Genomic DNA, 25,080 nt, shown 5'->3' with positions numbered 1-25,080 from the left:
TATTTTGTAATAACCTATAAGGGAGAAGAATCTGAAAAAGAATGCATGTGTGTGTGTGTGTGTATATACACACACACATATAACTGAATCACTGTACATTAGTGAATTTGCTATACATTACAAACTAACACAACATTGTAAACTAACTATACTTCAATAAATTTTTTTTTAAAAAAAGAATGTCATTACCTGGAGCTGTTCAAATCATTACCATGCCCATAGCTCACTGCTGCAAAGCTGTATCTGTGTAGCTCCAATACAAAAAATAACCATTATCAGGGAAATGTATTAAGTGCAGAAATGGCAAAACTAAAATCATATATGACAAAGTATCATAAAAAGCCAGCTTTGATCTTGCTTTTTCTCCAATATATGAAATTACTGAACCCCTGCACTTGTAAGATGCTAGCATTTACTTTGGAAATGCTTGAGAATTTTGCAAATAAATTATGTATGTCAGTCTCCCATCCTAGTAGGTCAATATCCTATATAAAAAGTATCCTCACATAACCATATTAAGTCCTCTTCAACTGAGTAATTCTACTATACTGATCCTGACTAAGGACAGAGTGTATACCCCAATCAGCTTTGTTCTTCCACACTTCTGAATATTGAGGACTGTTTTGTAAATGGCTTTTCAGTACAATCAAAATCCGGAAGGGGCCAAGAATCTGGCCAGTACAAGGCAGCCTATTATGAGGTTTTATCTTCAGTGCTCCTTCAAATAAGATTTAAGATATTTTTTCAGTCTTTCTTTTTATTGAAGTACTCCTTCAAAGAAGATTTAAGATTTTTTTCAATTTTTTTATTGAAGTATAGTTTATGTACAGTATTATATGTCATAGGTATACAACGTAGTGATTCATAATTTTAAAAGGTTATACTCCACTTATACAGTACTGACTATATTCCTTGTGTTGTATAATGGAGTATTTTACCTTAACTATGACTTCATTAGGGACACTTTTTTGTCTTTTAGCCTTTAAATTTTATTTATTAAACTATAGCTGATTTACAGTATTGTGTTCATTTCAGGTGTACAGCTTCAGATTCTTTTCCATTATAGGTCAGCATAAGACAGTGAATATAGTTCCATGTGCTGTGTAAGATTAACGGTGATTTTATGACAAGTAAACAGAACTGAAGTGGGGAATTTCACATAAATTTAGAAAGCAAGGCACAGAGAAAACCTTAATCATATGTTTTCTTTAATGTTTAGGTTAAAAATGGTGATGATCAGCAATTTCCTTTAGACTTAGTGACATACCTCATCCACTGAGATGTCTTCCCCACAGTTCTTCAGGAAAAGCCACAACCCACCTTGAGCAGTAGAAAAAGAGATGCCCCCAGAAGCCACAAAGGCTGCCAAGGTTCTGAGCTTACAGGATCCTCTTACCTCACTGTAGGAGGAATGAAAAGAAAAGCAGGCTCTGTAGGAACTCTCTCCAGTCCTAGTGGAAGATGCAAACACAAAATTAAAGCTCATTTAATCAAAACTAAGTTCTAAACTTCAAGTCTTTTCATGTAGGTTACTGCAGTGTGAAATCATCCTACCGTCAGTAATTTCTTCATGGCATAGGGGGGAACCCTTTCCAGAAATATAAATTTTTGTAGACATTCTGAATAGCGAACATTAAGGAAATTTGCTAAAACATAATGATCAGTGTGGGGCTCCTCTACTCCACCAAGGGCTTCTACTTCCTACAACATCCATTCATGACTCCCTGCCAAGCAAGACACCCCAACTCTAACCCTCTTGTCTGTCTAACACAGGTAGACCCTGGGAGATACTGGCCAATAGATAGGTTTGGAAGCAGCATTTCTTTAGTTCAAATAGAGTTTAAATTTCAGAGGTTATTTTCCACAATTGTAATGTATCCTTTTCATGGGCTTAGGCTAGACTGCATTTAAACCATTGATTTAATTGATGCCTTCGAATTGTGGTGCTGGAGAAGACTCTTGAGACACTTGGACTGCAAGGAGTTCAAACCAGTCAATCCTAAAGGAGATCAGTCCTGAATATTCATTGGAAGAACTCATGCTGAAGCTGAAGCTCCAATCCTTTGACCACCTGATATGAAGAGGCAACTCACTGGAAGAAACATTGAGGCTAGGAAAGATTGAAGGCAGGAGGAGAAGGGAGCAACAGAGGATGAAGTGGTTGGATGGCATCATCGACTCAACAGACATGAGTTTGAGCAAGCTCTGGAAGATGGTGAAGGACAGGGAAGTCTAGTGTGCTGCAGTCCATGGAGTCACAAAGAGTCAGAAATGACTTAGTGACTGAACAACAAGGTTTCTCTCCAAATACACTGCTTGCTTACCTCACAATGATGTTGGTTTTTCTGGTTCTTTCTCCAAACCACATTGTAGATGGCTTAATGCTGATTGTGTGGAGTGGAATTCTGTTTTTGGAAGTAATACCGCATGGTAACTTATTCCACTGAAAATATTCCTCTGCCTAAAAACATTTTAAAAATACAGAAAAACAGTTTGAACATTTTCAACAAATCTGTTTGTAGGCAGGGTCTCAAACATAGATGAATTTTCAGACATAGATAATAGACAGACAGACATGAGGAAACAGGTAAGTCCAAAGTGAGAAACATTCCATAAAATAACTGGCCTGGACTCTTCAAAAATGTCAGTGTAATGAAAGAAAAGCAAAAGACTGGAGACTTACTTGATCTACATCAAAAGAAACTAAGGAGATCTGAGTGAATGCAACACATGATTCTAAATAATATCCTGGGGACTTCTCTGATGGTCTAGTGGCCAATACTCTACACTCCCAATGTAGGGGGCCCAGGTTCCATATCTGGTCAGGGAACTGGCTCCTACATGCCGTAACTAAGAGGTCACATGCCATGCTAAGATCTGGCGCATCCAAATAAATAAATATATATATTTTAAAATCCTGGACAGCCTTGCTCCTCCCTCCCACAAGCCATAAAGGACACGATTGGGACAACTGGATATTTGAATATGGACATCGCATCCAACAATGTTGTATCAATGCTGAATTTCCTGAGTGTGAGAACTGTACTGTGGTCATATAGGAGAATGTCCTTGTTTAGGATGAAGTGTCATGACTCAGATGGGTTGAGGGCATGGTGTGCTGGTTACACACACACAGAAGAGAGAGATAAGGCTGCAAAGAAGAAGACATGGTGGTGTTGACACACAGTGGAATCCAGATGAAGAGAACGAGGTGTTCATATGACCCAGCGATTCCACTCCAGGTTATACATCCGGGAAAAAAAAACAAACCTAGAACACTAATTTGAAAAGATATATGCACCCCAATGATCACAGCAGCATTACTTATAATTGCCAACGTGTGGAAGCAACAAGATATGGTACAGATATACACCATGAGGTATGAGAGGGAAGTCTGGGAGAGAATGGATACATGTATATGTACGGCTCAGTCCCTTCACAGTTCACCTGAAACTATCACAATGCTGTTAATTGGTTATACCCCAATACAAAATAAAAAGTTAGAAAAGAAAAAAATAATACAAAACAAGAGCATTATCAGCTCAACTAATGCTGATAATGTGTTATAGGAAAAGAATGAAATTTTGTCATTTGCAACAATGTGCATGGACTTGTAGGGTATTATGTTAAGTGAAATAAGTCAGAAAGACGAATACTATATGATATCACTTATTTGTAGAATCTAAAAAAATTGAACTAATGACTATAACAAAAAACAAGCAGATTCACAGAGAACAAACTAGCGTTAACAGTGGGGAGGTGGGGGGGGGGTGGCGCAGACAGGAGTAGAGGATTAGGAGGTATAAACTGTTGGGTATAAAATGAGCTATAAGGACGTACTGTACAGCATGGGGAAATAGGGCCAGTATTTTATAATAACTACAAATGGAGTGTAGCCTTTAAGAACTGGGTCACTATATTTACACCTATAACATATAATATTGTAGATCAACTACACAAAGTAGCATTCCGTTGCTCAGTCATGCTGACTCTTTACAGCCCCATGGTCTGTAGCTCGCCAGGCTCCTCCAACCATGAAATTTTCCAGACAAGAATACTGGAGTGGGTTGCCATTTTCTACACCAAGCAAAAAGAAATCTGCCAATTAAGACATTTATGGGGTGTTGTTGGGGAAAAGACTACAAGTCCCACAGAAAAAGGACAAAACAGGTTCTTTGTATCGACATTATTTTTATCCATCCATTAAATAACTGCATGGTGTGTGTCTGTGTGTGTGTGTGTGTGTACATACACAAACAAAATGATGAAGTAAATTCATGATGTAAGTTATAATATGCAGCTGAACAATCATCAAAAGAATTTCTTAGCTCATATCTCTCCTGTGGTGGTTTGAAATAGAATACTCCATAGTATGAATAAGAATCTTTTTTTAAATTTTGTTTTACTTTAGGGCAAAGAGATTTTAGGATTTTGGCTGATAGAGTTACATAGTATTACTACTACAGTGATTATCCAAATGTATAAACGTACTATTTACTAAAATAAAAATTACTCAGCATTTGAATGCCAAGATTAAAAATTTAGAGAAAAATTATGATCACACGAACCCCTGCATTTGACAGTCACTAATTAGTAGTTATGGCAACCCACTCCAGTGTTCTTGCCTGGAGAATCCCAGGGACGGGGGAGCCTGGTGGGCTTCCGTCTATGGGGTCACACAGAGTCGGACACGACTGAAGTGACTTAGCAGCAGCAGCAGCAATTAGTAGTTAAGTTACACTGAATGACAATATAAATTAAAATGGAAGTGTTAGAGCCAAATTCAAAATTGAATCCCTGGCAGTTAATAAGAGAAGGAAGTTCTATGGTGGCATCAGAAAATCAATTACCAGTGAGTTTCAAAGACACTAAAAACATTCATTTGAAACTGGATCACCAATACATGTAACTACTTCAAAATTTAAGGGACTTCCCTGATGCTCCAGTGATTAAGACACCACACTTTCAATGCAGGGGGCATGGGTTTGATCCCAGGTCAGGGAACAAAGATCCTGCATACCGCGTGGTGTGGCAAAAAAATTAAAAAAAAAAAATCAAAGCAAAGTTATATTTAGATATTTACCTCAAAGGAGAAAAAAAATAAAGTTTATAAATGTGCATGTGTCATGAGTTTCAAAAGTAAACCACAAGAGATGGTGATTACATTTTGTTAAATTTTAAATTATAAGTTCTAATGTTACTACTTTCCTTACAAATAAATTGTTCGTTACATAATTACAAATAAACATATATCAATTTTATAAACATATTTCATTAGAAATTACAAGTATCTGTGTCTGTTTACTAATTAGGTTTATGATAATGGAATAGTGATGTACCACTGCATGACCCTGATCTAATACCGGGATCTCAGCCTCACTTTTCACATTTGTAAATTGAAGAGCCTAGAAAATGGGATTTCTGAGGTTCCTTCTGAACCTAAAATTCTGGTTTCTGTGAATCATACAAACAGTAAGAAACAGAGTTCACTGCATGCCTTTGGATGTCGGCACGCGTGGATCTGAGTGTCACGGTCTGTTGTCAGATGATGGAGAATGTCAGGCATGTTTCGAAACATGTCTAGTTTATCCACGTGAACCTGAGGAAAACAACACAAATAAGCACGTTATTGGAATTGTATTTCCTGTAAATAAAGTATTCAAGGTTAAGTTGGGCAGGGGTAAATCATCCAGTTAGAAAATAACTCTTTCCTCTTCCTCAAAGCCTAGTTTTCAACTCTTTCAGTGCCTGTTAGTATCTGCCAGGGCATCGAGATCCCATGCCCTGCAATCAGCATCACTGCCCATTGTGGGTGGCAGTGAAAAGTGTGGTGACTTAGCTGGTGGATTTCATTGGATCCATCCATCAAGTCATTCAATTCATATTTCTTGTACATCTGTTCTACATCATGCTTTATTCTAAACATTGGGTTTATTGCAGTGTACACAGCAGACAAAAACAATCAAGAATCAGAATCACTTGCTGGACTTCCCTGGTGGAACAGTGGATAAGAACCTGTCTTCCAATGCAGGGGAAAGGGGTTTGATCCCTGATCCAGGAAGATCTCACGTCCAGCGGACCAGCTCAGTCCACGTGCCACAACGACTGAGCCCGAGGGCTTCAGCTACTGAAGCCTGCCTAAAGCCTAAGCTCTGCAACAAGAGAAGGCACCGCATTAGGAAGCCCGCACACTGCAACGAAGGGTCACTCTGCTTACTGCAAAAGAGAAATCCTGAGTGCAGCGGTGAAGAACCAGTTAAACCAAAAATTAAATAAATAATAATAATTTTTAGAAAAAGAGTCACTTGCTCATGGACTTCCCTAGCAGGTTTAGCGGGTAGGACTTGGTGCTTTCACTGCCAGGGCCCAGGTTCAATTCCTGGTCCAGGAACTAAGAGTCTGCAAGCAGTGGGGCATGACCAATAAATAAATAAATAAAATGTTTAGAAAAAGACTCACTTGCTCACGAAAACACACACAACACGCTGTATACTGGCAGCTGGCAGGAAGGGAGGCCAGCAGGAAGAGGAAGCAGAGACCCAGATCCTCCCTTTCCACACTCTTCTTTATTGGGTGAAAGGAGGACTCTGCTGCCAGAAAGCAACAAAGCAAAACAGAACAAAGCTCAGCCACCTTCAGAATTTTAAAGCTAATACATTTTAAATTGTTAAAACCAACATGTCGGTTGGTTCTGGGTATTTTAGAGTAAATAACAAGTACCTAAATTGATACAAGGATAATGAAATGGCACTCTCCCCAAAGCATTCTAATCTTGCAGTCTGAATAACAAAACAGATTAGACTAATGTTAAATCAGCGTGGAAATTAAATACCCAGACAGGTGTAGAAAGAATCCAAGCCTGACTGTGACTTAGCCTTATTCCTCTCACTGCCTATTTTCCTAATGACTAAGAAGAAGAAACAACAAATGGATTTTTCTGGCCTAAGGAGATAAAAAGAGGTAAATTCTGAGATGTACAGAGAGACACAGGGAAGCTCTCATCCTCACAAAAATGAAGGTGCTTGAAGAGGTTGCTATAAATCATCCTTCAGATCTCATTGTCAGGAAATGTTTGACAGGAGGATTCCTACGTGCTGTTTCTCACAAGTCCTTTGTTTCTTTTTAAGTGGAGCAGCAGGCTGCTCCCAGGAACGAGGTCATTGTGTGAGACAGGCTTGAATCTCCTTTAGTAAACATTCTCTTTATGACAAAACTGCTTAATCTCGATCCCCTTTCTTGAGATATGGATTGTCTCCTGACCTTGTGACCATTATTAATCCCTTGTTCCCTTGGTAATGGTTACTGTACGTTTGGTTTTCTGATCTTTATCATTGTTGAAAGAAATTTCTTGTACCACAGCCTTTATGTACTCACAGAGAAATCATTAAAGCACTGTCTGTCTTTCTTTCTCGCTCTCTCTCTCTCCTCGGCTGATTCCTTAGAGTGTAGAAACCTGTCTTGCCCACTCTCCTGCCCGGGCTTCTAAGACTCTCTCGAAAAGGCGCCCTGTGCCTTCACTCCCCCTCGAGAGGGTGCCTGGTGCCTTCGTGGGAGATGCAAGTCCTGTGCCAAGGACTTTATTGGTTTTCTGCGTAAACTAGGGAATATCAGCCTCTTTCTCGCTTTCACTTTCTAATCGTCGTCTCCGGACCACCAGTTCCCGGTCCATTAAAGGACCCCAACATCTCATCTCTCAGATCCCTCTGTCAAAAAACCTCACTCTTCTCCCCCTTTTCTGTGTGCTCTTTTCCCACCAGGCATGTAAGATCTTAGTTCCTCAACCAGGGATGGAACCTGTGCCCCCCTGCACCGGGATTGCAGAGTCTTAACCACTGGACCGCCAGGGAAGTCCCTATACTCCCTTGTCTCTAAAGTTGTTTCTCTTCCCTACAGAGGGATTAAGAGACTTACAAGAGGGCTCACTCCAGGGTCACCTTCCTAGGACCTGCCTCCTCTCCACCATCCCTGGACACCTCCTAGGCTCAGGGTTTTTCCCTGTCAGGCCTCCAAGCTGGAGCTTCCAGTCTTGTAGATTTCACACACCACTGAAATTCACAAAACAAATTCAGGATTGACAGGTGGTGGCTAGCTTTGTATTTTTCCAAAAAAGGACATGAGGGGAGAAAAAAAAGCAGACTGTAAAATGTATGCAAGTGTGCACACACACACACACACAACATATAATTACTGTGATTTTTATTTAAAAGGCCATTTTAACACCGAAAACACACAGGCACCACAATGTCAGAATGAAAGCAAATCTGTCCCAAAATGGAAAACTGGGAGCTTTATGCCAAAGATATTTGTACAGGAAAACTTGAGGAAAGAAGGGCTTGGGAAGTAAGGCTTATGGAGAGCGGCAGTGGGGGGTGGGGGGCGGGCAGAAATTGTTTAAGTTTCTAATGTAAAAGCACTAAACCTTTTTAGTTTTACTAAATTATGTTGTATATAAGTGTTAAGTTCATGGCAGAAGTCTGCTAACCAGAGGATCGATAATAAAAGATGCCAAATAAAGTAGAATTTAAATGTCCAACTTGTTCCAGCATTTGTTTTGTTCAGAGCCACCACCAAAAATCCATCTTCTCTCGGGGGTCGTGGGCGCTGCCAGAAGCAGGCACTCTGCTCACCTTGCTGCTGGGGTTCCCAAGAGCCCAGCACTCAGCTCCCATGGAAGGGACAGGTGAACACTGACTCCCAGCCTGACCTGATGTGTTTCCTTCAAGGGGAAGGTGCTTAGTGCCCCCGGACAGTATTCTCCATATACTATTGACCATGATCTCCACTAAGAAATACATTTTTGAATTGTGATCTTTTCCTAAGCTGGAGATTTGTGGCACACTCCTTTCTCGGGATACTGGGCAGAGGCAGAGCCACAGCCCCTGGTCAGGCATGCAATCACAAGGGTGAACAACTCACACACTTATTGAATGCTGTAAGTGAAAACCAGAATGGTTGTGTGCGTCCAGAACACACAACCATTCTGATTTTCACTTAAAGCATTCAATAAGTTACACGAGACTCCCAACACTTCATTGCAAGATAGGCTTTGTGTTAGATGGTTTTGTCCAACTGTAGGCTAATCTGTGTTCAGAGCACATTTCAGGCAGATGAGGCTAAGCTATGAAGTTCAGTGGGTCTCGGCTATTAAAGGAGTTTTTGACTTAATGATAAGCAATGGACTTAGTAGGACAAAGCCCTGTGGTTAACTCAAGGAAGGTCTAGATAGGCATGTGTCTGATTCCTGACGTAAATTTTCACATGACAGTGATTACTCTTAACTGTAAGCAACCCCCTCAGATATTTCCTAGTTCAAATGTATTCTCATTGCTGGTCACAAAGACTAAATTTCATGACCCGCAATTTTGAAAAAAAATACATCCTTTAGGGGACTTCTCACCAAAGGGCTCTTCCCACTGTCAATTCTCCCAAGAGAAAGCAAATAAAGATGACAAAGGCTGTGTTCAGGGCTTCCCTGGTGGCTCAGTGGTGAAGAATCCACCTGCCAATGCAGGAGACACGTGTTTGATCCATGACCCAATGAGATTCCACATGCCACGGAGCAATTAAGCCCGTGCGCCACAACTACTGAGCCTGTGCACCACCACTACTGAAGGCTTCATGCCCTAGAGCCTGCGACCACAACAAGAGGAGCCGCTGCAATGAGAAGCCCATGCACCGCAATGAAGAGCAGCCCCAGCTTGCCACAGCTACAGAAAACCCCACACAGCAACGAAGACCCAGCACAACCAAAAATAAATTAAGCAGTTAAAGACTGCGTCCATCTGTTATGGTTTTCAGTCTGGCGGATGCTGGGAGTGGGCATGAGGAGGGGGAGGAGAGGCGGAGACAGGAGGATGGAAGCTCAGAGCAACCGAAAAGAGTCTTCAGGTACCTGGAGTCCAAACTCCTCGCTGAGGTTGGTGAAGAGATACTCATAACCATAGGCAGCCTTGCAGTTCAGCCACACCACGTGGTAGGGGCTCCGTGAGATCCAGCTTCGGACCAGCTCCAGGATTCCACGCAGACACTCCTCCTGGGCAGGAAGGTTCAAAGGCAGTTAACACTGCTTCACGCCCGGGCTTCCCAGAGACCCACGGCAACAGGAACAATTAATATCCCATTTTTTACTCCCCAAACCGCCCTCTTAAGAAATACAGCTGTGCTCCAGGGAGACATACCCGACTAGGAATTTGATAGTATTTTGGGTCGCAGAAAGTTGTGTCTAAGTACACACTCTGGATGTCTTTCACTCTGAAAATAAAATTGAAACAAGGGGTGTGACTCATTTCACAGGAAATAAAATACAAAGCCTATACTTTATTTTACAGTTTGTTCTGTCATTTGGATCTTTTCTTATATCAACTTTGTTGGGAAATGATTTCCATATGATGAAATAATACAGCTCTTGTATATATGGTTCAGTGAATTTAGACCAATTCATGTAATTATCACCTTGATCAACACATGGAATATTACCATCCCCTCACTTCAAGAGGAAAAATGTGCCTTTCTGTTACAAATATTATTATAATCCAGTTAGATTTCTAACAGAAACAAAGGCTGGTATTTAGTGGGGAGAAACGAACAATAAAACCTTTAAAACAATGCAGTCTTAAGGTTCCAGAACTCCACAAAGCCCAGTACCTGCCCCCAGAGTGCAGAAGCTCCATTCTGGCAGCTTCTCCTTTAGCCAATCTGAAGTCTCCTGTGTACAAGACAGTTCCATTGTTGCCCTGAAATAAAAACCTGGAAAGAAAACAGATCTCAGTGGCTTCTAAGTCTCGTACAAAATTCTAATGAATTTATTCTAAATCCATATACTAAATGCATGTGCTGTGCTTAGTCATTTAGTCGTGTCTGACTCTTTGCGACCCCATAGACTGTAGCCCCCGGGGCTCCTCTGTCCATGGGGATTCTCCAGGCAAGAATACTAGAGTGGGTTGCCATGCCCTCCTCCAGGGGATCTTCCCAACCCAGGAATCGAACCCATGTCTCTCACACTGCAGGCAGATTCTTTACCATCTGAGCCACCAGGGAAGCCCAAGAATACTGGAGCGGGTAGCCCATCCCTTATCCAGGAAATCTTCCTGACCCAGGAATCAAACCAGGGTCTCCTGCATGGCCGGTGAATTCGTTTTTTATATAATTTTTTAGATTTATTTGTTTTTGTCTGTGCTGGGTCTTCCTTGCTGCATGGGCTTTCTCCAGTTGCAGCTCGCGGGCTTCTCATCAAAGTGGCTCCTCTTGTTGCAGAGCACAGGCTCAGTAGTCGTGGTTCATGGGCTTAGTTGTCCCGTGGCATGTGGGATCTTCCCAGACCGGGGATCAAACCTGTGTCCCCTGCATTGGCAGGCAGATTCTTTACCATTGAGCCACCAGGGAAGCCCTTCGGGTAAATTCTTTACCAGCTAAGCTACCAGGGAAGCCCACTAAATATATACTAAATACAAATATATACATAGCTCATGTTGCCTGCCAAACACAGCCGCTGTGGTATGGTGCTGATGTAATTTCCAAAGGGTTAAACCACACTGAACTCTCAGCTGCCACGTCTTCCCAGAGAGGGAAAAAATAACATGGTGGAAATATCGCTGAGTTTGCAAAAGATGTCCCCTAAAATGCATCAGCACCTTCGACTGTATACAGAGATCACCCCTGCTCACGGAGAAAAAGATCCATATGATGAGAAAATGCAAAGCCCGTGGAAAGATTGCTACTGAAGTATTCCATTGTAAGAAAGCCACGTTTTGAAATTGACCTGTGCCCCAGCCCTCCCTAGTTTAACCCTGGAAATGAAGGTTAAAGGAATTGCCATCATAAGAAGCAAATCTCCTGGTACATGTTATTATCTAGACCATACAAGTTTATTTCTACAAATGTAATACATATCAACCCAAAATAAATGGGCAAAATAGATGAACCCCCTTACATAACTGATCCTGGGCAATGACCAGCAGGTAAAAGAGTCACAACAATCTCTTCCTTCTAAAAAGAAAGAAAAAAAAATAATAGAAGTTATCATTAGGACCCAGCTAAACAAAGCCCTCCTGAGTAGAAAGTACACAAGTACTTCTCAAGAACTGCTGTATCTTTCTCCTTTCCCCACTCTCCAAATCCTGGAAACAAGTGGAATCCTCATTCAGAAAACAAACAATTAAACGTAGAGTTCCAATGCAACACAGCAATTCCACTCTTGGGAAGAAAGAAATGAAGTGACGGGCCTAGAGACGGTCATACTGAGTGAGGGAAGTCAGGCAGAGAAGAAATATATAACATCCCTTACATGCAGGATCTAAAAAGAAATGATAGAAATGAACTTATTTACAAAACAGACGCAGACTCAGACACTTAAAGTTGAACTTATGGTTACGGGTGAGGAAGAGTGGGGGAAGGGAAGGGATAGTTAGGGAGTTTGGGATGGACATGGATACATGCTGTATTTAAAATGGATAACCAGCAAGGTCCTACTGTATAGCACAGGGAACTCTGCTCAATATTATGTGGCAGCCTGGATGGGAGGGGAGTTTGGGGGAGAATAGATACATGTATATGTATGGTTGAGTCCCTCCGCTGTTTGCCTGAAACCATCACAACATTGTTAATCGGCTATGCTCCATCATGGTAACTCCTCCAGTTATGTTTGACATGGTTCATTCCCTAGGCCCCTTTAAAACAGGCTCTCCCACTGGTTGGAGCTAGAGACAAACACACAAACCTCAGTGTGTGAGAAGAAAGAGAACGGACCAGAGCGGGAAGGCAGGACTCTGACCACGGGGGGCCACCTGCTGCCCAATTCTGAGCAAGCCATTCACTAACACAGGCCGCCAGGGACTGAGAGCATCTCCCCAGACTGCCAGCTAACAGAGCTCAGCATGACATTCAAGAGGGTCTCAGGCCATCCCTTCCCTCTCCCTCGGAACAGTTACTATAAAAGTACTTCAATGTCTGATCTCCTCCAGGGAGGACATGTGAAAAGCCCATCCCTGTCCCATGACAGCCACACCACCAAGGACACTCTTCAGATTTAAACGTGTCAACAAAGCAGGTTCTAATTGGGCTACATAACAAATGTTAACTGGATTTGCTGTAAGACAGGAAAACACCTCACAGCCTGATGTATAATTTGAGATAAAAATAAATACGTACATAAATGGTGGGTCCACAATCCTAGTTACTATTAAAAAAAAATTGAATACACAAGATAAAAGTACCTGTGTCTGAATTTAAGGACAAAAAAATAAACTAGATCCACTTGAACAATGTCTTTTTCTTGAATAAGAAAATGATTCAGAAAAAAAAATCACAATATACATAAATTTGCTGCAAAAACATTAAACACTGTTTTATATACCTAACATTATAATAAACTTAATACATGTAACCGTCATACTACATAGTAATCATACCATTACTATGGCACTCCTATAACTAGCATGTGACACTAATAGAAGCAATTCTGTCCTTAGAATTGAACAGAAGCAATGTTCAGTCCCTTAGATGTAGAAAATAAATACATCACAAATGTTTTTTTCCTTACAAACTCATTCATTTACTATAAATTTTATTTCTGGCTAAACGGCATTCAAAATCAAGGAGAAAGACAATCATTTAATGCTAAATAACAATTTTTAGAAATACAATATTTAATATTTAGTTACCTCGCCTGATGCTTCATCGACTAAAGATATCTGGGTAGGAGTTTCAATTTCAATTGATACCTATTAAAATAAGACATCAGGTATATATCATATTGTACACAGTCTTTCATGACTTTATATGCCTTTGCCATCTAAACACAGAAAGTGAACTAAGAAATATTACAGACTCTCAGTGGAACAATTTCTGATTTCACTATAAAAACAGTTTTACAGCTTGAAAACATGATAAAGTTAAAATTACACCTTTCTTGAGGTTGATGTGGCAACATGTACATATTGGATGCCTTACAAACCTGTACATTCTCAGATACAGCATTTCTAGTATGAATTCAATTTCCCCCCTTCAACCCTCCCATTCCCATTGAACTTGAGTCTTTGTACAACATGTAGTCACGTGTTCTTTGTATTTAGATTGTCTGCTGCAGAACACAGTGCCATCAGTCTGTGATGTGCTGGCCTAATCCACAGATTCAAGAAGCTATCTGCACACTTTATAGAATGGCAAGCAGCAGAGAGAGGCATTCAGTAAGTAGTTGATGAATGAAGATAAGTTTTCATCTTTTCAGTCCACTGATGTCATAATATCTATAGTGAGGTTCATGTGTGAAAAGAACCTTACATGTTTGTATTAAACACACAGTATTCATGATGTACTATTTGTTTTAATACTGTTAGATTCAGTATTAGGATGTTCACATGTTCTCATATAGAAATGGCCTTTTTCCCCATGTATTATCATTATCCATTTGATAGGTTGAGCAGCTTATCTTTTTATTTTCTCCTACAATAGGGATTATTTGTTCTTTGAATATTTGGCAAAAGGCAAGATAAAACCATCTGGGCCTGGGGCTTTTTTTGAAGAAGATGTCTTTGAAAACTTCTTTAATGTCTTTGATGGCTATTTCTTTATTCAACTTACCTATTTTTTTTGCCTCAATTTGGGATTTTCCTACTTTTCCTGCCTCAATTTGGGATTTTCCTACTTTTCCAGGTATTTATCCACTCTATCTATATTATCAAATATACTATACTAATTTTCAAAACAAGGCACTGCTGTTCATTAAGTTACTTTCCTTTATATCATTTGTTATTTTTATATGCATCTGTTTTTTCAATCTTGGCAGAAGTTTATCTTTATTTCTCTACAGACCAGCTTTTACTTTTAGTCATCTTCCTTTTTATTTTCTGTGGTAGTTTATTTTCTATGGTAGGTAGGGTGGAACCCAGGTGGGGACAAAGTGGCTTGTGTGGCCTGAGAAAATGGGAGTGAGTGGTCCTGGTTTTTACTGTGGTTACAGGGTGGGCCTGGGCTGGCATCTTGGAATGCCATGTAGGTGCCAAGGAAGGTGTAGACTTTTTAAAAGTCAGTTTGCCCACATGTAGGGCAGAAGGGATAGGTAGACATGGGAGCTGAAAGTTCCCAGCAGTCAGACATCCAACAGACTCTTGTTCAGAACTCTCTGCTAGCTCCCCCAATTATTGATGGTTTAATCCATATAACGACCCCTAATTCTATCTACTCATTTTGGTTGTTTCTCTGATCAATCACTGAGTGATCAGGGACTACTATATCTGGTCTGAAGCTATTTTGTTAGTTGCATATATATCTTTTCTCTCTTTTATTGGCTGCACTTTGCTGCCTGCAGGATCTTAGCTCCCCAACTACAAAGTGGCATCTTCTTGATACTTTTAAGAGGTTGTCCCTTTGAATAGTAAAAACACACTCTTTGAAATTAATATTTTTTGCCTTCAACTCTCTGCATGATATAATAGTTGCTACTCTGGCATTTTTAGTTTCTAATTGTTCAGTATATCTTTTCCTTTTTTTATTCCCCCACTTCAACCTGCATTTTTCCTTTAGTGTTATCTATGTGTCTTGTAGACAAAAACTTGGGGATCTATTTTTTTTAACCTAAATCAAGAATTTGTCTTCTGATCAAAAGTTGAAATAAATCCATTTATACTTAGAGCAATTACTGTTAGGACATAACCTTGCCTGCCATCTTCACATTTTTGTACCATGCTTTGTTTTTCTCCCCTTTACTATAACTTTCTATTGGAGAGATCCATTTTATATGGACAGATTCAAAATTTCCCATTCTATTTTTATTTCAGTTCTTTATATTATAAATCATGTTATGTTTACTTTTCTTATTATAAACCGTAAGTTATTTTTCCTAATCTATTCCGTGATCTAAATAAAAGGTTTATTAATTCTGTCAATAAACAGTTTACACTTTAAAGCATTAAAATGCAACTCAGCAAGACAGCCTGTGAGATTAGACAAAACTAAGCATCTAGGTCAACATGTTGGGGACAAGAAAGAAAAATCAACAACAATAAAATGTCAACTTCTTCTAAACTAATGAATCGCAAAGGCTAAATATTGACATGGGGGTTACTGTGGATACATACATTGTGTGAGGAAGTAGGCTTTGAATAACGACAATATTTTGTTCAATACACCTCGAAAAATATTTCCCACTTGAAAAAAAATTAGTGTAATTCAAAAAATAAAACTTACAATTCGTTTCTCCCAAAACCTGTACTTCGGGCTCGTTAACAACAATTCTTTAGTAACAGGTGAACAGTATAAGCAAACCTTCAAGCTGGGGAAAAAAGACAAAAGAAAAAAGTCATTTGAGTGCAATTCAAAATGAGCTGCCATCTGGGTTACTAGGAAATATGTTTCAATGTGTGTCAGTTGTCTCGAATAAAACAGAAACTGCGCTAATACAAATGTATTAGAATAGTTCCCAGCAGGTCAACAGTCCAATGACCACTTCAGTCCCATGATGGTGTAAAGGGACAGGGAAGAAGCAGAGGACAGATTGGACAGGGCCCTCTGACCTCCTCAAAGGCTGGTCCTCACCATTCTCATCTTAAAGACATGCATTCTACAGATCAGCTGTGTCTGGAGAGATACGTGGGTAAACTACCTCTACAGAAGGGGCAAGGGGACAGAAGATATCTGCCTTGCACTTCATATGAATCTATTCCATTTATGTTTTCAGTGGGCAGAAATCAATTTCATGACAAACTTTAAAACCTCAACACTCCAGTTTCAGTTCAGTTCAGTCGCTCAGTCGTGTCCAACTCTTTGCGACCCCATGGACTGCAGCACGCCAAGCTTCCCTGTCCATCATCAACTCCTGGAGTTCACTCAAACTCATGTCCATTGAGTCGGTGATGCCATCCAACCATCTCATTCTCTGTCGTCCCCTTCTCCTCCTGCCTTCAATCTTTCCCAGCATGAGGGTCTTTCTTTGCATCAGGACGCCAAAGTGTTGGAGTTTCAGCTTCAACATCAGTCCTTCCAATGAATATTCAGGACTGATCTAGAATGGACTGGTTGGATCTCCTTGCTGTTCAAGGGACTCTCAAGAGTCTTTTCCAACACCACAGTTCAAAAGCATCAATTCTTTGGCGCTCAGCTTTCTTTGTAGTCCAACTCTCACATCCATACATGACTACTGGAAAAACCATAGCTTTGACAGACCTTTGTTGGCAAAGTAATATCTCTGCTTTTTAATATACTATCTAGGTTGGTCATAACTTCTCTTCCAAGGAGCAAGCGTCTTTTAATTTCATGGCTGCAGTCACTATCTGCAGTGATTTTGGAGTCCAAAAAAATAAAGTCTGTTACTCTTTCCATTGTTTCCCCATCTATTTGCCATGAAGTGATGAGACCAGATGCCATGATCTTTGTTTTCTGAATGTTGAGTTTAAGCCAACTTTTTCACTCTCCTCTTGCACTTTCATCAGGAGGCTCTTTAGTTCTTCTTCGCTTTCTACCATAAGGAATCAGCCTACAATGCAGGAGACCCCAGTTCAATTCCTGGGTTGGGAAGATCCACTGGAAAAGGGAAAGGCTACCCACTCCAGTATTCTGGCTTGGAGAATTTCATGGACTGTATTGGTCCATGGGGTCACAAAGAGTCTGGACACTCCAGTTTAGAGGTTAGGAATACAGTCTGTGGCAGATCATACTTTCCAAAGATGGCCATGTTAACATATATCCCCCCAACCACACATGGTCTTCTTAACAAAATGGTCATGGAATTTCCACTGACAGAGGGGTCTGTGTTGACCTCCCCTTGAACCTGAACAGACCTTTGTCACCACCTTAGCCAACAGAATGTGATGGAAGTAATACTGTAGGGCTTCTGAGTCTAGATCTCTGGACAATATGGCTGCCGCTGCTGCTGCTGCTGCTAAGTCACTTCAGTCGTGTCCGACTCTGTGTGACCCCATAGACGGAAGCCCACCAGGCTCCCCCGTCTCTGGGATTCTCCAGGCAAGAACACTGGAGTGGGTTGCCATTTCCTTCTCCAATGTGTGAAAGTGAAAAGTGAAAGTGAAGTCGCTCAGTCATGTCTGACCCCTAGTGACCCCATGGACTGCAGCCCACCAGGCTCCTCCATCCATGGGATTTTCCAGGCAAGAGCTAGCTCTCTCTTATAGGTCTCTGGTGGCCAGATGGTCAAGAATTCGCCTGCAATGCAGGAGACCTGGGTTCAATCCCTGGGTGGATTGATACCTTGGAGAAGGAACTGGCAACCCACTAAAGTATTCTTGGGTGGAGAATCCCAAGGACAGAGGAATGTGGTGGGTTATGTCCATGGGGTTGCAAAATTGAGTCGGACACAACTGAGCGACTAACACAGCTCTCATTTGGGACGTACACTTTTTTTTCCTTTAAAAACTCCACCTATCCTGAAACCACTATGCTGAAGGGATATTTTTAGAGGTGGAGATACCCAAAGGGCCCCAACTGTTTGAGTCTGCCTAACCCAGGTGTCAGACATTGAATAAATAAGCCTCCACGACGGAACATCAGCCCCATATAATACCCAGTCAAGCAGAAACCAGCCATCCCCACTGTGCCCTGTCAGAGCTCCCGACCCTCAGAAACAGGAGAGAGAGAGAATACATGATTAGGGTTATTTTAAGCCACTGAGCTTGTGGGTAGTTTGTTACACAGCAATAGATAACTAATATACAGGCTCTAAAATCATAGAGACCTGGTGGGAATCCTGGTCCTGCCACTTTACTAGCTGTGTGACCTTGGGCAACTAATCTAACCCCTCTGGTTCCTCAGTTTCCTCATCTATAAATAGAATTTACAACCAAAAGCTAAACAATGATAACAGAAGTCAGAAGAGAGGTTACCTGTGAGTGAGAAAGATTGAGTTGGCGGGGGACAGGGTTCTGTACCAGGTTATTGCCGCTCTATTTCTCAGGCTGGGCAGAAGCTACACATGTGTTTACTTGTGAAAGTCCATCAGTCTGTTTCCTTAGGATGTAAGTACTTTTCTATGTAGATGTTACAGCTCAATTAAAATTTTTACTTAAAAAAGCACACACAAATAAATAGCAAGAAAAAATTACCTGCATTCCAACCTTCTTTTCAAGCTAGGGGCTCTTAATCCTTTCATATGATCTGAAAACATGAAAAGAATCAGATATCATAAATACATTATTTTTTCAGAGGATTCCTTGACCCAAGGAAACTAAGTTGTCTGTTCTTTACAGACTTCCTTTTAAGAGAAAATAAATGAGAGTTTCACTTTTATAGAAGCATTGATTTGTATGAGCCCTTGCTTCTGCAAGTGAAGAATCCACTGAAAATAGGACAAGAACCACCAAAGTTGACCATCTCTGAGCCAACGGAAGCCACTTAAAAGGAGAATGAGCCTCTGGATCTTAGGGCAGAGGCTAAATCACTTGGAGTAGCCACAGAAGAATGGTCTCATTTGGAACTACTTCCATCATTTTCCTCTACTCTCTTTTATTTCAATCCAACCATCTTCAGACCATGCTCTCTCTAACCCCTTCAATTCCAGTCAGTAAGTTAGTCCATCTGGAAATTCAAGTTTGCTTCCATGGAATCCTTGAGGAAACCATTCAGGCTGAGGCCAGAATAAGAAGAGTCTCATTAATTTCTCAGCCAACTGTGACTGCTTGCTGAAAATCATTAAAAATCATTAAAATCATTGAAAATCATTAAAGAGACACTGGACTTAAGCGAACATTAGAGTAGATGAATTTCACAAATATATACAGAACGTTCCATGCAAAAGCAATAGAACACACATTCTTCTCAAATGCACAGGGAACATTTTCCAAGACATACACATATTAGGCCACAAAATGAGTATTAATATATTTAAGAAGATTAAAATCATATCAAGCATCTTTGCCAACTACAATGGTATAAAACTAGAAATTAACTACAAGAAAACTGGAAAATTCACAAATATATGGAGATTAAACAACACACTATTGAACAACCAATGGGCCAAAGAAGAAATCAAAAGAGAAATTTCAAAATACCTTGAAACAAATGAAAATGGAAATAAAACATACCAAAATAAGTGGAATGCACAAAAACAGTTCTAAGGGGGAAGTGAAAGTGATAAATCTCTACCTCAAGAAATAAGAAAAATCAACCTAATTTTATACTTCAAGGAACTAGAAAAATAGCAAAGCCCAAAACTATTAGAAGGAAGGAAATAACAAAAAATTAGAACAAAAACAAATGAAACAGGGACTAAACAGGCAACATAGAAAAATCAATGAAACAGCTGGTTCTTTAAAAAGATAAAATTGGCAAGTCCTTGCTAGACTCAAGAACAAAAAAAGAGAGACACACATAGGACTCAAATGAATAAAATCAGAAATAAAAGAAGCAGTTACAACTGTTGCAACAGAAAAGAGTAAAAGACTACTATGAACAATTATACACCAACAAGTGGACAGCCTAGAAGAAATTGATAAATTCTTAGAAACATACAACCTAGGACTGAATCATGATGAAACAGAAAATCTGAGCATACTGATTACTAGTAAGGATATTAAATATCCTTTCTAATATCAGTAATTTAAAAAATCCAACAAACAAAAGTCCCAGACCTGATGGCTTTGCTGCTGAATTCTACAAACATTCAAAGAACTCATTTTATGAAGCTAGTATTTCCCTGATACCAAAACCAGACAAGGACACCACACACAAAAAAGAAAATTACAGCTCAATATCCCTGATGTACATAGAATAAAAAATCCTCAACAAAATATGAGCAAACAGAATTCAACAATATATTAAAAGGATCATACACCATGGTTAAGTGGGATTTATTCCAGGGATGCAAACTTGTTTCAACATCCACAAATCAATCAATATGATAATCTCATTAACAAAATGAAGGATAAAAATCATATAATCATCTCAACAGATGCACAAAAGCACTGGAAAAAACTCAATATACATTTATGATAAAAAATCTCAATAAACCAGGTACAGATAGAACATATCTTAATATAATAAAGGCCATGTGTGACAAGCTCTCAGCAAATATCATAATTAGTGGTGAAAAGCTAAAAGCTATTTTTCTAAGATCAGGAACAAGGTACTGGCATAAATACACATAGATAGATCAACAAAACAGAATGGTAAGCCCAGAAATAAACCCACATATATAGTGTCAATTAATTTACGGTAAAAAGTGAAAATGTTAGGCACTTGGTTGTGTCCGACTCTCTGTGACCCCATGGACTGTAGCCAGCCATGCTTCCCTGTCCATGGAATTCTCCAGGCAGGAATACTGGAGTGGGTTTACCATGCCCACCTCAAAATTTAAGACTAATTACTCCCAAATCCACAGTTGTTTATGTGTATATATATATGTATATATACATACACATACATATGTGTATGTATACATATACATACAAATCCATAGTTGTTTATGTGTGTATATATATATGTATGTATACATATCTATATATATGATCTTTACTTTTTTATTTTTGGCTGTGCTGGGTCTTTGTTGCTATGCTCGGAATAAAACCTAACCACTGTCTTATACTATACATAAGAATTAACTCAAAACAGATTAAACACTTGAATGTAAGATCTGAAACCATAAAATTTCTAGACGAAAATATAGGCAGTAAGCTACTTGATATGGGTCTTGATGATAATTTTTTTTAATCTGACACCAAAAGCAAAAATAAACAAATGATCAATACAATGTGATTTTTTTTTAATGGGCAGATCTAAATAGACATTTCCCCCAAGACATACAGATGGCCAACAGGCACATCAAAAGATGTTCCACATCACTAATCACCAGTGAAATGTAAATCAAACCCAGTATAAGATATTACCTCATACTCATTAGAATGGTTATTATCAAAAAGAAAAGTAACAAATGTTGAAAAGGATGTAGAGAAATGGGAACCCTTGTGCACCGTTGGTGGGAATGTAAATTAGCACAGTCAATTTTATAAAAAAAATACGGAATTTCCTCAAAAAATTAAAATACAGAACTATCATATGATCTGGTAATTCCAAATCTGTGTATTTATCTGAAGAAAGATATCTGCACCCCAGGTTCATTGCACTGTTATTTACAACAGCCAAGACATGGAAACAACCTAAGTGTCCATCAATGGATGAATAGATAAAGAAAACTGTGGTTTACATTCATAAAGGATATTATTCAGCTATAAAATTGCTGTCTAACCACAAAGTAACAATCTTCATTATAAGTTTTCTAAAAACTGATAATAAGTTTAGTAAGTTTAAAGCTAATTAAAACAAAAGTATTCTCTCTAGATAACTTTTTTCCAGCTCTTTTAAGGTTAATACATAAACGCTGCTGGAAATTAATTTTACTTAAAACTATAACTAAGTTGGTTATTTTGAAAGTAATTTCATCCTCAAATCATTTACCAAAACTGACTTTCATTTGCACCTATGTAAACACTGCCCATTACTACCCCTGATGAAACCTTGGTTGTTGGGGAGACGATGTTAAATAGCGTGGCAATAACCCAAAAGAAAAATATCTAATTATCCTATTCACTACCAACACTGGAAAAGGTCAGTTTTCATTCCAATCCCAAAGAAAGACAATGCCAAAAGATGTTCAGACTACCCCACAATTGCACTCATCTCACATGCTAGCAAAGTGTTGCTCAAAATTCTTCAAGCCAGGCTTCAACAGTACATGAACCGTGAACTTCCAGATGTTCAAGGTGGATTTAGAAAAGGCAGAGGGACCAGAAACCAAATTGCCAACATCCACTTGATCATCAAAAAAGCAAGAGAGTTCCAGAAAAACATCTACTTCTGCTTTACTGACTATGCCAAAGCCTTTGACTGTGTGGATCACAACAAACTGGAAAATTCTTAAAGAGATGGGAATACCAGACCGTCTTACCTGCCTCCTGAGAAATCTGTATCCAGGTCAAGAAGCAACAGTTAGAACTGGACATGGAATAACAGACTGGTTCCAAATTGGGAAAGGAGTACAATGCTGAATATTGTCACCCTGCTTATTTAACTTATATGCAGAGTACATCATGCAAAATGCCAGGCTGGATGAAGCACAAGCTGGAATCAAGATTGCCAGAAGCATCAATAACCTCAGATATGCAGATGACACCACCCTTATGGCAGAAAGCAAAGACCCAAACAGTCTCTTGATGAAAGTAAAATAAGAGAGCAAAAAAGTTGGCTTAAAACTCAACATTCAAAAAACTAAGATCATGGCACCCAGTCCCATCATTTCATGGCAAATAGATGGGGAAACTGGAAACAGTGACAGATTTTATTTTCCAGGTCTCCAAAATCACTGCAGATGGTGACTTCAGCCATGAAATTAAAAGACACTTGCTCCTTGGAAGAAAAGCTATCACCAACCCAGACAGCATATTAGAAAGCAGAGACATTGCTTTGTTGGCAAAGGTCTGTCTAGTCAAAGCTATGGTTTTTCCAGTAGTCATGTATGGATGTGAGAGTTGGACTATAAAGAAAGCTGAGCGCCAAAGAATTGATGCTTTGGTGTTGGAGAAGACTCTTGAGAGTCCCTTGGACAGCAAGGAGATCCAACCAGTTCATCCTAAAGGAAATCAGTCCTGAATATTCACTGGAAAAACTGATGCTGAAGCTCCACTATTTTAGCCAGCTGATGTGAAGAACTGACTCACTGTAAAAGACCCTGAAGCTGGGAAAGATTGAAGGCAGCAGGAGAAGGGGATGCAGAGGATGAGATGGTTGGATGGCATCACCAACTTGATGGACATGAGTTTGAGCAAGCTCTGGGCGTTGGTGATGGACAGGGAAGCCTGGCGTGCTGCAGTCCATGGGGTCACAACGAGTCAGACATAACAGAGCAACTGAACTACCAACAAACACACCCTCAAATTTGTATGCAATGATCCTTAAACTAATGAAAACAAGGCCATCACCACGTGGCTGACACTGACCAAACACATGTCTCTACAGGACAGTCCACCTGCCCCCTCAGAGGGTACATCTCCTCACGTCACTCCTGGTCCAGGTTTTTCAGGACAATGAGCGCATCCCAGAGCAGGACTCTCTGTTATGTAGTTTCTAAACTGTTTGAGTCATCACAAATAGAAGACTGATTCAGGACTCTGCTCCATGTTCCCAAACCAGTTCAGTGGGCAGCACCCTGTTCCATCAAGACAGCCCAGCTCACCACCCCAGGCTCCTTCCTCATGGGCAGTCAAGGGAACCTGGATGAGTTTACTTTGTGATGCTAGTGGCTCAGTGGTAAAAAATCTGCCTGCAATGCAGGAGACCCAGGTTTGATCCCTGAGTCAGGAAGATTTCCTGGAGGAGGAAACGGCAACCCACTCCAAGTGTTCTTGCCTGAGAAATCCCATGAACAGAGGAGCCTGGCAGGCTACAGTCCGTGGGGTCACAACAGCTGGACACAACTGAGTGATTCAACAACAAGGATTGCACCCAGAGTCCCTCTTCCAGGGCCTTTTTTGTTTTTTCTTGACCAGAATTAGTCATCTTAAGTTGTCTCCACAAGGGGTCTTCCCCTAGTCTGGGCCACTGTCTTAAGGCTATGGGTTCCCTCTTGTCCTCCAGGCCTCACTGGTGCTTAGTCAAGTCTGCCCTGAGCACAGCACTGGATTCCAGATGGGCCGTAAACAAGCATCATGCAGGTCCATGGCCCATCTTTACTTTTATCAAGATGTGATGCTAACGATGTATGTGCATGTGTTAACACTGTATCACTCAGCTCAGGCTGCAATAACAAAATATCAGAGTCTGTATGGCTTAAACAGAAATGCATTTCTAACACTTCTGGAAGCTAAAGTTCAAGATTAAGGTGATGAGACTGGTTTCTGGGGATGCCTCTCCTCCTGCCGTACAAACAGCCATGTTCTTGCTATGTGCTCACACCTTTCCTCACTGTGCATATGGAGGGAGAGAGCTCTCCTCCTTTTCTTCTAAGGCCACCAATCCTATCAAATTAGAACCTCACCCTTACAATTTCATTTAACCTTCAGGTGTTAGTTAGTCATTTGTGTCCGACTGTTTGCAACCCCATGCAGTGTAGCCCACCAGGCTCCTCTGTCCATGGAATTTTCCAGA

At 40.1% G+C, this 25,080-nt stretch overlaps 1 protein-coding gene across 2 annotated transcripts in view; it reads right to left on the bottom strand.

Annotated features, from left to right (window-relative positions):
• The window catches only part of DCLRE1C (DNA cross-link repair 1C), a 34,207-nt gene that overhangs the window by 6,612 nt on the left and 2,515 nt on the right, over positions 1 to 25,080 (bottom strand). The window contains exons 2-11 of one of the 2 annotated variants that reach the window (XM_055429103.2): positions 19,050 to 19,101; positions 16,183 to 16,267; positions 13,659 to 13,718; positions 11,930 to 11,985; positions 10,645 to 10,746; positions 10,179 to 10,251; positions 9,893 to 10,033; positions 5,498 to 5,599; positions 2,325 to 2,461; positions 1,397 to 1,451 (exon numbers count right to left, since the gene is read on the bottom strand). In XM_055429103.2, the coding sequence (XP_055285078.2) occupies positions 1,397 to 1,451; positions 2,325 to 2,461; positions 5,498 to 5,599; positions 9,893 to 10,033; positions 10,179 to 10,251; positions 10,645 to 10,746; positions 11,930 to 11,985; positions 13,659 to 13,718; positions 16,183 to 16,267; positions 19,050 to 19,101 (863 nt within the window). Of the gene's footprint in view, positions 1 to 1,396; positions 1,452 to 2,324; positions 2,462 to 5,497; positions 5,600 to 9,892; positions 10,034 to 10,178; positions 10,252 to 10,644; positions 10,747 to 11,929; positions 11,986 to 13,658; positions 13,719 to 16,182; positions 16,271 to 19,049; positions 19,102 to 25,080 lie in introns of those variants that run through there. The other variant, XM_088844063.1, reaches the window with a different exon arrangement.

This window comes from Moschus berezovskii, chromosome 15 (assembly GCF_049115385.1).
Source record: "Moschus berezovskii isolate FMDL1 chromosome 15, NW_MosBer_1.0, whole genome shotgun sequence".
NCBI lineage: Eukaryota > Metazoa > Chordata > Mammalia > Artiodactyla > Moschidae > Moschus > Moschus berezovskii.
The sequence above is the reverse complement of the archived record's forward strand: the minus strand, read 5'-3'. Positions and strand labels throughout refer to the sequence as shown.